At 34.9% G+C, this 12,571-nt stretch overlaps 1 protein-coding gene across 1 annotated transcript; it reads left to right on the forward strand.

Annotated features, from left to right (window-relative positions):
• The first annotated feature begins 1,721 nt into the window (after positions 1–1,721).
• Positions 1,722–4,496, forward strand: LOC125682581 (putative ankyrin repeat protein RF_0381). Its single transcript, XM_048923232.2, has 4 exons — positions 1,722–2,167; positions 3,408–3,509; positions 3,634–3,840; positions 4,007–4,496. The coding sequence occupies exons 1-4, from the start codon at positions 1,843–1,845 to the stop codon at positions 4,207–4,209; spliced, it is 837 nt and encodes a 278-aa protein (XP_048779189.2). The 5' UTR covers positions 1,722–1,842; the 3' UTR covers positions 4,210–4,496.
• The last annotated feature ends 8,075 nt before the right edge of the window (positions 4,497–12,571 follow it).

Consider the following 12,571-nt stretch of genomic DNA (forward strand, 5'->3'; position numbering starts at 1 on the left):
CATTGTCAACCATAATGCGTATCCTGGGCTATCCTTCTCTTTTTAAAATCACAATATATAGAATTCACACACACACGTACAACGACACATTATGATATCTAAATCTGTAACAGAATATGTAGAACACTAAGTCTAGTTTGTTGTTATGACATAGGGATCATGACGGTGTAGTTAGAGGATATCCGATTTATTAATTATCTGAGGAGTATTTTGTATTGTTCCTTAAATTGGTTTTAACTGTTGTAATTTCTCAAAATAATAAGTACTTGTTTTTGCTGAACACATTTACATTGTAATTTGGGAAGAATGAATGTGAATTCTTCCCTCGTGTTCAGAAAAAAATCAAAGTTGCTTATACATACAAATATCTGGGATAGTGTTAATCTTTATATTGTGTGTTTCGTCTACTTTCATGCGTATTAAAAACTAACATTATAGAGAGAAAAAATCACACCGAAAGTTACATATTTTATCAAATACCCCCCAATCGGAAATGTAATTTAGGTGTATTTCACTTTAGAACATCTTGAAACTACGATTTCATTCACAAATAGAATAAATTTCACCAAAACAGATTTTTATAGATATAATTATGGCGAATATTCATAATTAGAATAGTTTAATGTAAATTCCTAATTCTCTACCAATAGAATACTAGAAACTGCATGTAGAATTTCTTTCATGATAAAATACAATGAAGTTTTACCTAAATTGTACATGATATAAGCAGGGGGTTTCTTAATAGCAAACAAAAAGGTCATTATGTAAATTATAAAAATCATTATTTGCTTTCCAGAGAATATCAGCTTTGATGTAAACTCATTCATCATTTCAATATGAAAGTTGCCTTGAGGAAGAACATTCCATTCGCAAATGGAGTCTAGCAAATAATTATGTTCTCTATTAGAGGACTTTAAAAGCATTTTAATCTACAAATGACTTTGAAAAATGAAGAAAAAAACCCCGACTGAATAAACATCGCTGACTTACAGATAATCAAAGAGGCATTTGCCATGCTTAATCAAAGCACTATACAGCATAGATTTAAAATTATCTTTTGAAAGTCTGAAGCATTGTAACATACATGTACATACATTGTACCCTAACATTGTATCTTTGTTATTGCTTCAAATTCATTACATTCCTACATGCATTATATATGTGAATACATAAAACGAGCACATATTTGTACTTGTGTGTTTGTGTGGTTCACTTTTCGTCCTAGAAATATGTTTATGTTGACTTGCCGTTGGTAGAAATTCTAGTTCCGAGTTCATTGATCCAACATTTGCTTCGTACAGCAAATCGTATTTCGTGTATAACGAAAGTGAAAATAATTAATACGATAAAGGAAACGACAAAGAAACTGAGCTAATTAAACCAAAGAATGGTCCATGGTTCGATGATGTAGGTTTAATTGTTTAAAAATTAATTAGTTTAAGTGTATAATACATTGCCTTATAATGATTATTGGGGCCGACAACATATCAATGATAATGATGTTCCGCTAGATAAACATAATGTATGTACTTCCAAGTCCCAGAAATTCCCCAAGATCTATCGATGCGTGTCTGATAGGAAAAGCATCGAGTATTTTGTTAATCAAGAAAGGTCACATTGACGCGGTAATTCATCCAATCACGCTTGGCTTACTCCATGTGGAGGTCGTAGGAGGGGCATCTATTGACAAACCACGTGTCTATGCAAATATAATATATTAATACCGTAACACGCACGAGAACTTCATTCAGCCTCTAGAAAGGGTAACGATAAAAACATTGGCAACATTAGCGATTTTGTGAGTTGTATCTTGGAATTCTGAATAGTGCAGAAGATAGCATCATGGGCAAAGATTTTAAAGACGAAACGTCCAAAAAATGCAGACGATCCGGTGTACAATGTCTGGAGCTGGACAGCAATTGGTTGGAGGTCGATTCCGATGAAGATGACGACGTCTTTAACGATGACGAAGTGCTTTCTAACCATTCTAGTGTTGCTGAGCGGCTGGGAATACTTCATGCTGTCTACCAAAATGATTATCGTGCTTTTGTAAATTTCCTAGACTCTGGTATAGACCCCAACATCTGTGACTGCGACGGGAACCCCCTGTTGCATATTGTTATCGAGAATGGCAACAACGAAATGATGGAATATCTGCTAAGAGAAGGTAAGTAACAACGCTGCTAAACAAATTCTGTGTTAATATCTCATCTACATGTAAATCATCAGCTAAAAATGATCGAGGAGGACTGTCATACAATAGTCCTTTAAGAAAAATAGAGGAGCGTTGGAATGTTTTGGTAGAGAAACTTATCGTAGTACACAAATTTTTACGCTGAAGGAATTTTCCAGGTGATGTACAAAGCGTCATATTGAGTAATTAAACCTCGTGCGTTAATCATGTAAATTATATTTTCTAATCCAAACGTAATTTGCGTAAGGTCTAGTCATAAACATTACATAGAATACCATTTAAAAAAAAAAAAAACCCACACAACCACACACACAAGCACAAAACAAAACCTACGTAATACAAATTCAAGAACTACATTGATTGTAGCAGTCGAATGACGTTTGCTCACATTTGTACTTTAAATACAATATATATATATATATATATATATATATATATATATATATATAGGTAATTCTTTACGGACATAAGTTACTCCTACCGATCAATTTCTTATCTGTCTAACTCTGGACAGATGTTGACAAGCGTGATTGTAAAAGTAATGAAAGTTTAGAAACAATAATATTGCTTAAGTTGTCGACTAGACAGGTCATTGTTATATCGCCACAGGGCGGGGTCGCACATTTGACAAAGTAATGTCTAAAGTTTGCAGACTGTCATTCTATATTTGTTACGATTGGGATGTTAACTATCTTGTTTACAAGGGACTGGAATTTTGAATAAAAATAACTTGAATATTTGAAACATTGATCACCTGTTTCACACTATAGAACTTTTCCTGTCCAATTAGTCAGATTTGTTTTCAAGGATTGTTGATGATGACAATGACACAAATGTTATAACATCGTATATATTGGTAACAAATCATGTCATTATTCAAATCTTTCTTTTCCATTACATATATGTGCTTTTATGGTCAGCTGGACCGGAAAAAAATGAATGCGCAGTTGATAGTGTTTGATTGTAAACAAATGACCGTAGAAGACAACCATGTACCAGTAAACACGGTCGTTAATATATAGCAGCTACACACCCCCGACTTTATGGACAAGGAAAATGTTTTTGTCCATAAATCGGTCAATTGTAGTCCTGGAATATATATCTTGTTTATGTCCATAACCAATGGGCGTCAATAACATCTTATTAGTGTCCGACTACAAACCTTATAACATGCTAATTGCTGACATAATTAACCTATGATTATTATTTTTAGAACACTGCGATGTAAACAGAGAAAATAAATTTCAACAAACTCCTCTTATCATTGCTGTTGTCATGGACGATTTCCACATTGCCAAGGCTTTGGTGAAAGCAGGTACAATACATCTTATGATATATATCGGCCATTATGTACCGAATACTTTAAAATAGGTGTGTTTTTTAGTATATTATACATCACCAAACTGGACAGTGGTCACTCTATTGTATTTCTATTGTAGGAGCTGACGTAAATAAAACAGATTCAACAGGAAAGACAGCGCTTTTAATTTCCCTCCAGGAGTGTAGAACAAACATCGCCCAGTATTTAATTAAACACGGAAGTGACGTTAATATCGTGGACCGATTGGGTCAGAGCGCCTTATTTATCATTATTGAAAGCATGGACCTCAAATGTGTAAAAACCGTGAAGAAACTGTTGAAAGCAGGTGAATAGATATAAATATATATTTTTATAAATCCAATGAAACAACTGAATCATGTAAAACAAATATATGTATAATGTACCGAGGATAATCAATATACATGCAGATACTATCTATATTTTTAATATCAAAATTATTGAACTAAATGTAACTTAAATGATCTTTTCAGGGTATGACCTCCAGAGAGACACAGCATGGATGAAAGAAGAAGGTCTTGATGTTGATATTGTGAAGAGTGGAAACTGGGTGTCGAAACTTATAAGAAAAATTGCAAGCAGACTTCATACTTTGAAATCAAGTGAACTTTCATCAACCGTGTCGCACACAGAATGTTCAGTGTCCAAACATCGAGTATTAACGATTTATCAATAAATTCTGGTAGAATTTGTGATTAGTGACAAGAAAATGGCGAAAGAAACATTCATCATCCCACATGTAAAATACACTTCATACGATTAGTTTCAGTTGTCTTGTTCTTATATTCAACCGTCAAAGTCCATATTATCATAGACCTTGTCACAGCGCAAAAGTTGTTTTGTGGATAATCAAATTTTGTGGTGTTTGTTAGTTATACCTTGGGTGATGTTGTGAAATCCTGTTTTACATTTTTGTACTTTCTGTACCTTTGCTTTATAAATAAATGTTTGAAATATGAAAAAGTTTTGCTGAATCAAGTTAAGGGCGAAAGTATGTGATGCATGTACCAAGGAATATTGAAATCATTTTGAGTACATGTATACTACAGCCAATGAATTAATTGAAATATTTATAAAAAATACAATAACAAGATATTTTAAAAATCTTTTCAAATCATCTTCCTGAGAACGAAATTCAAATACCGGTAGCAAAGTTCTGTCATCAAAATCTCACTAATCCTTAATGTTTAACTACAATGTTTTATCCATCAGTTACTTGACAAAAGTTATTTAGATGTTGGCCAGAAGGTAGTTATGTGCAATATTGGATAAACACTTGCCTTTGATCATACGAAACAGTGGTAGAAAGAATTACAAACATTCTCAAGAACATTTATGATCACACCTTTCCCGCGACAGAATTCATTGATTTATTCCATGGCAAAGGTTCAAGGAGAACATGTAAATGTTCTCTGGGGGACTTCAAACCTGTATATTGTTGATACACTGTGCATTCTCCGGGGGTGCAAATGTTCTCAGGGGGAGTTCGTACCTGTAGATTGTTGTCACAATTTCCGGATGTGCCGCTCTGCATGTGTGATGTATTCATTAGATCTAAAACGGCTGCAGTAAAATTTTCAAATGGAGTTAGGGTGCGATAACTATATTTTAAATGAGACTTAATGAGTTCAAACATTTTAAAATTTGCTCTCCATACAAAGAATTCTTCATTGGTTCATGTTTCCATTATTCTTATACTCCCATAATACAAACAAACACAATTCATAGCCTTTATTTGTTTCTTTTATAAATGTATGGTGATAACAAAATTAACAAATCGTACCTACTTGGAAATTTACAATTCATTTTGGTCCGATGTTAACGATTCACCTGGAAGGCACGAAGAAGTGAACGTAGTGTTGTATTTTCTAGTTTGTTTAATCTCAGCCAGGTACATAGAGATTGGAATTATTCATTCATCCCATGTAGCAGTATTCCAGTATCACCTGCCTATGGTGTTTATATCTATCGACTGATTCGGTACGCAGGAGCTTCTTCTGTGTATAATCAGTTTTTAAATCGAGACAGGCTACTGACAAACAAGTTGATGGTGCAGGGATTTCACCAGTCTCTGAAAGTGAAACTGTTTTTATTTGATTTAACGCCTAATTTTACACAAAGTATTCAATGGCGTTGTACAAGTATAATATAAAAAGCTTTAAAAGAATAAACAATACACCATCTACATGCAAACACATTCTACATATACTAAACTAAAAACATGTACATTAAAACTGTCTAAACAAATGTGTTTTCAATTTGGTTTTAAAACTATGTAAAGATTTGTACTGTCTTATTTCAGCCGGTAAACTGTTCCACAGTCTCGGACCAATGGTTCCGAAACTTCTATCACTGAAAGTTTTACGTCTGTTAAAAGGAACAATGTAGCAACTCTCAGAAGATTGAGCGGAGCGCAACTTTTTATTTGGTACCTGTTTCGTTAAAAGTTCTGATTAAATACAATGGCGCTTCGCCCACATGGCACTTATACATGAAAGTCAATAATTTAAATGATATTCTAGAATCGATAGGTAACCAATGTAGGTCAATGAGAGCATCCTAGAGCTGTCAAATTTCTTACGATTTAATACCAGTTTCGCACCCGTATTTTGGATTCTTTGCATTTTTACATATTTCAGTCTTGCTATGCCGTATAAAATCACATTACAATAGTCCAAATGAGAAATTACTAAAGATAAAACCAAAATTTCTGTAGCTTCCTTTGCCAAATATTTGCGAATGCTATTTATCCTAAGATAATTGATCATAGCTGTTCGGCATTTCCTTTTTATATGTTCCTTAAAATTGAGTCTCGTTGAAAGTCAGCATTTCTCAACTTCTTTGATCGTTTTAATGATATAGTTTGCCAATACAACCTATCATTGAGCCAAATGCTGTCTGATGTGTTTCATGCCAATTATTAGGCCGTTCTTGGCACACTGATTTTGAATACGGATTACTCCGTTTACCTGATTAAGACATAGAGCTCACGGCGGGTGTGACCGGCCGATAGGGGGGATGCTTACTCCTCCTAGGCACCTGATCCCACCACTGGTATGTCCATGGGTCCAACTAATCAAATAATAATTTTAAAAAATAGGGCGAGATAAAACTCAGGCGCTAAGAGCAATTTACCTGGGAGATCAGGTGTCCGTTGGATAAACAAGAGCTAGACGAAACACTGGTTGATAGGCTAGGCCAAACTCAACAGTTGGAAAGTTCTATAAAAGCGCTGGTAGGTCATTGGAGGGTACTGTCCAACTAAGGATTGATAATGTGTGAATAAAAAGAAACAGGGAATAATCCCATATTAGTAATTGAAAAAAGTGAATATTTAAACGAAACGAAACAACTTTTTAAAAAAAAGAAAAACACATTTTCCGTTATTCAAAATCACATAATAAAAATTCCATGTCAGCATGAAAAAAACCTTTGAATTCCGGATGATCTTCAAAGTGCTTGATGTACTGTAATTGTTCAAAAGCCAGCATTGATACAACTGTGTAGTTACTACATGTATCATTTTATCGATTCTTTTTAAAAGTAACAACAACAAAGGATTGAGATCTAACGTCTCTTCAAGCTACCGGCACAAGAATTGATATTCATCGGACCTTAAAAGTCGGGATCAGGCGTCACTAGGAGTTGAAGCAACAGGAACCCTTGGTATTACGGCTTTTTGCGCCATGCATAGACCAAAATCTGATTGGAGCAGTATTTTATTGATGTATATACATAAAGAATACATACTATACATAGGTAGGATTGGACAGCAAGCGCAATACCTATATAAACCTCTCCATATACATGTAGCAAGTAAAACAAATTGGTTTACACTGAGATTGTTTCATTCAGTCATAAAGACATTTCTAGTGACACCCTTCTTAATGGTCAGCAAAGAACGGAGGGTGATATATGTACTCTACTACCACAATTAAAGTAGCTTCTGACAAGTCTACATCAAAGGTGCCGGATAGTCATACAAATGTAATTCTTCCTATATGAACGAACCCCCTACGAACTGACGCATTTAAACCAACATCGAGAGTACAAGTTCAGGATTTTAACAATATCTGCTATCTTTAATTAAACCTCCTTACAGAAGTTTACTTGAATAGTAATCATGAACAACTTCTTTCAATGTTGTGAGGAAATCAGAGAGCTTTGCTCAATGCTTTTTGAAAGTTTATGTTTATAATAAATATATGCATCTTCACAACCATTTAATTTAAAAACATTAAAACATTCCTGTCATTAACAGATGCACACAGTAGCTAAAGGTTGAGTAAGAAAGCTGGCTTTAGAGTGATTGTCTGCCCAATATGATTCATGAAGGCCACCAGATGTTATAAACAATCTCGCTGAACAAAATCGCGTGACATTTTACATCAGAGTTGAAATTTATTATTAATATAAACAGTGCACATGTCTTGGTCACGGTTGAGATACACGTGATTTCTCATCAGAGTCTTGTCGGGTTTTTCTAAATCATTAACCATTTCGTGACTCCACTGAGGATTATAATCATCCATCCACCCATGCTTACGAAGTTTTGTACTACAGCTGAAGGTTGACCAACAGGGCCCAGTTTTGGACTACAGCTGAAGGTTGACCAACAGGGCCCAGTTTTGGACTACAGCTGAAGGTTGATCAACAGGGCCCAGTTTTGGACTACAGCTGAAGGCTGACCAACAGGGCCCAGTTTTGGACTACAGCTGAAGGTTGACCAACAGGGTCCAGTTTTGTACTACAGCTGAAGGTTGACCAACAGGGTCCAGTTTTGTACTACAGCTGAAGGTTGACCAACAGGGCCCAGTTTTGTACTACAGCTGAAGGTTGACCAACAGGGCCCAGTTTTGGACTAGAGCTGAAGGTTGACCAACAGGGCCCAGTTTTGGACGACAAGATACCTGATTACAGTCCCTGGGAAGTTCTACTTCCCCACTAGAACAGAGAGTGTGTATGTGAACGCGGAACGCAGCTTGTTGAACAGTTAGTGAACTTTGAGCGCACGGAGCACAACACTTGCGCAAAGTGAACAGTAAACGCAAGATGAAGGGTTTATTCGCAGCATCTCGGGTGTTTTCTTTGCATTGTATTTATTCCATAATCAAGTACAACAAAGGTGTAATAAGACTACATTAAAGGCAATTATCGCCTTTTTGTGAGCACCTCTTGAATTTTTTTTTTTTTTTTTTACAAGTACCCATGTAACTTTGTGAGAAAGATCATAAGTCTTTACCCGAATTTATCCTTTTTACGACTTTCTTAAAACAATATTTTACTATGAACAATACATAAAAGGATTGGACAACAGGCGTTGCCTGTATAAGCCCTCTCCATACAAATATATGGTCAAGGTCATGTATATATAGTTATTATATAATGATAATGAAACAATATAATATCTTATGCATTGATATGTTTAACAGTTTCCATTTCTATGGTAATTTACAGCCTGATGTATGACTGACAAATATAATTTAGGTATGGATATAGAAATTTACTATACAGGGAAAAGATATATTATAAACAAGTTGGTTCTGTGGTATGAAAATGAAAGATTTTAAGAAATTAAACAAATATATTTGTAGACAAAAAAATTCATGTATAATTTTGAAAATTGCAACATTTTGGCTATAACTGAGATTATTGTCACCATAAAAAATAAGTTCTAAATAAAGTTCCTTTTTACGATATACAAATATATACGTTTATCTAAACGCTGTTAAATATTTCTGCACGAACACAAAACATTAGTTAGCATACGATTATATTAACCAAACAATTCATAATAGGCCCTAAGAAGAAGAAAAACGGAGAATTCAAGAACTTGTTAAGCATGTTTAACATTGATTACTCATAACTAATTGCATACAATGCTGAGGTGTACTGCGCCTAGTCATTTCCTGTTGATTTACTATATAGCTTATATTATAGTTTATACATACAGATAAACTCTATCAATTGATATTAAAACTTAATCAATTAAAATTAACTTATCACTTTTCTTTATTTCCTTTCTGAATCAAGAACACAATCCATTATTAGTATTGTTTGGTGTTTTAAAGTTTAACCTTTTTTAACGACCTGCTCGAGAACAAGTGTACTGCATGCAGTGGTTTAAAATTTGGGCCTAAGCTTTGAAAATGCTTAGGCAGTTGACTACAAAATAGAGTATTGCCTCAGGCAACCAGAATCGGGATACTACATCTTCCATAGTTCCCAATAAATATTTATCTCGACAAAGTAAATTGCATTTATTAAATGTACATTGCTCGTGAAATTATGGTAAATTCAACAGCATCGACACATGCAGAAAACATGCACAAATAAAACAAATTACATATACACTGTGTACATCATATTACATGTAAGGAATACATGGTCAAACAAGAGTACCGCAAACTGTACATACAAGTACATGTGTAATACGCTCGTAAAAAAGGCTTACATGGGGTGTTTTGCTTACCTCATAATTTGTGGAACTTTGCTTCAGGTAGTATCAGGCATCATCAGGCTGTGGCATACTTTCTTTCCATTGCATGAATAATGGGTCTTAGCTTAAAACTGTAACAAGGGGTAGACAGACAAACCAAGAGTTTTGTGTGTGAAATATTTTCCCTAATTTAATTAAGTTTAACAACCTGTAAATATTTAAAACATAAAAGAAAATTAAAAATTGTCGAGAATCGAAATCCTTGCTTACATCTAGAATTTACGGACATGACTTCATAATTTACGGTCTCTGCGATCGAGGATACGGGTTATTTACAAACAAAGAACAAGAGCCACGAATACCCAAATATTGCCCTGTACTTTTGAGTAAAATAAAGTATCTTCATTCCAAAATTTCATCATGGTATGAAATAGCTTAGACCTTCTTCTTTATAAATCCAGTGTGTTTTTATAACCCCCGCAACAAGTTGTGTGTGTGTGTGTGGGGGGGGGGGGGGGGGGGTTTATACTGGAATCGGGTTGTCCGTCTGTCTGTCCGTCCGTCCGTCTGTAGACGCAATGGTTTCCGGGCTCTAAAGCATTATCCTTTCCACCTACCGTCACCATATCATATATATGGACTACCCATGGGGTGAAGATGTTCCCTATCGATTTTGGGGTCAAAAGGTCAAAGGTCAAGCACACTGGACATCGAAGTAGCAATATGGTTTCCGGGCTCTAAAGCATTATCCTTTCCACCTACAGTCACCATATCATACATATGGACTACCCATGGGATGAAGATGTTCCCTATCGGTTTTGGGGTCAAAAGTCAAGCGCACTGGACATCAAAGTAGCAATATGCTTTCCGGGCTCTAAAGCGTTATCCTTTCCACCTACAGTCACCATATCAAACAAATGGACTACCCATGGGATGAAGATGTTCCCTATCGATTTTGGGGTCAAAGGTCACGCGCACTGGACATCGAAGTAGCAATATGGTTTCCGGGCTCTAAAGCATTATCCTTTCCACCTACAGTCACCATATCAAACATATGGACTACCCATGGGATGAAGATGTTCCCTATCAATTTTAGGGTCAAAAGGTCAAAGGTCACGCGCACTGGACATTGAAGTAGCAATATGGTTTCCGGGCTCTAAAGCGTTATCCTTTCCACCTACAGTCACCATATCATACATATGGACTACCCATGGGATGAAGATGTTCCCTATCGATTTTGGGGTCAAAAAGTCAAAGGTCATGCGCACTGGACATCGAAGTAGCAATATGGTTCGGTTTGTCATGCCATTTGTTTTTTTACACTCAGAAAAGAGGTAGTTTATACCTATTACCAACACCCTTTGGGAGATTGGGGTAAGCGGGGGTATTCTTAGTAAGCATTGCTCACACTACCTCTTGTTTCCGCGAAAATTCACGCATATAGAAATTATAACATGTAGAACCCATAACAGTTGTGTTATTTTTGTAAAAGTTGATAATATCCAACAATATGCACCAAAAATTTGTATAACCTCTATATACATGTGGGATAATAATAACACCCCCCAAACAAATAATAAAAATAAAAATCCACAAACTTATAAAATATTGTTAAGAGAAGTGATCAATATGCAACATAAACTACATGTAATATTGAAACGCACATACATAGGTCAATAGATCTTATTCGTAAGTCAACGGTTGGATCCACCGTGTTTTCGTGTATATTTTAAGATCCCCCTGAAAACTATCGGTATGTGCAATAAATGGTTATACAGTTAAAATATTGGGATTGGGTTTATCTTCATATCATACTTTTAAAAATAACAAAGCTAAGTAAAGAGGTACTGAATTAATATTACTTTAAAACTGTTAAATGTTTGCATATAAATAAAAATTAAAAAAATATAAAGAGAGGGAAGGAGACAAACAGAGGGAGGAGAAAGGAAGGAGAAAGGGATGTACGAGTATACTATATAGGTGTGTGTTTTAATATAGAATTAACACAGACAGATTTAAATATTTACAATATTATAATTAGATTGCACTGTTTCACTTTTATACCTAGAGAACTTTCATGTAAAAGTACATAAAACGTTGTAAATTTGTGACCTTACGTTGCAAAATTGGGACGTCAATAACAATTTGGCCAAAACAAAGGGTACTTTGAACGTCAATAACTATAAAAATTGAAAAGATATCGGGAAAAGGATAACATATTTGAAAAATAGATATTCTTGACTTCTGTCCCCGAGAATAATATCATGTTCTGACTAAGGGCCATTTTTGGCTATTGGTGGCTCTGGTTCTTTCAGATGATTGGGAGTAGGAACGTTAATTACGTGGAGGTGTTGACACGGTATACCTACACGTATACTGTTTATTCTAATACATATTTAGAGTTACTACACCATATACAGCGATCCGAGGCAATGATTCAAGAAATGTAAGTACAAAATTGATCATTATTTTTGTAATCGTAGTAAAAGAAAAATAATTATTAGAGAGAAACGTTACAAAAGTTTCGAATTCCGAAGGTTGGTATAAAGCACTTAGTAAGCTGAAATTATTCTCACCTAGTCGAAATTAATTTCCATTA

Source organism: Ostrea edulis, chromosome 2 (genome assembly GCF_947568905.1).
Source record: "Ostrea edulis chromosome 2, xbOstEdul1.1, whole genome shotgun sequence".
NCBI classification, from domain to species: Eukaryota; Metazoa; Mollusca; class Bivalvia; order Ostreida; family Ostreidae; genus Ostrea; species Ostrea edulis.

Excerpts from the sequence above, each read along its gene's own strand:
- LOC125682581 (XM_048923232.2), top strand. The coding sequence starts at position 1,843 with ATGGGCAAAGATTTTAAAGACGAAACGTCCAAAAAATGCAGACGATCC. Across the intron at positions 2,168-3,407 it reads GGAATATCTGCTAAGAGAAG|AACACTGCGATGTAAACAGA; the intron begins GTAAGTAACAAC and ends TATTATTTTTAG. Across the intron at positions 3,510-3,633 it reads CAAGGCTTTGGTGAAAGCAG|GAGCTGACGTAAATAAAACA; the intron begins GTACAATACATC and ends TTTCTATTGTAG.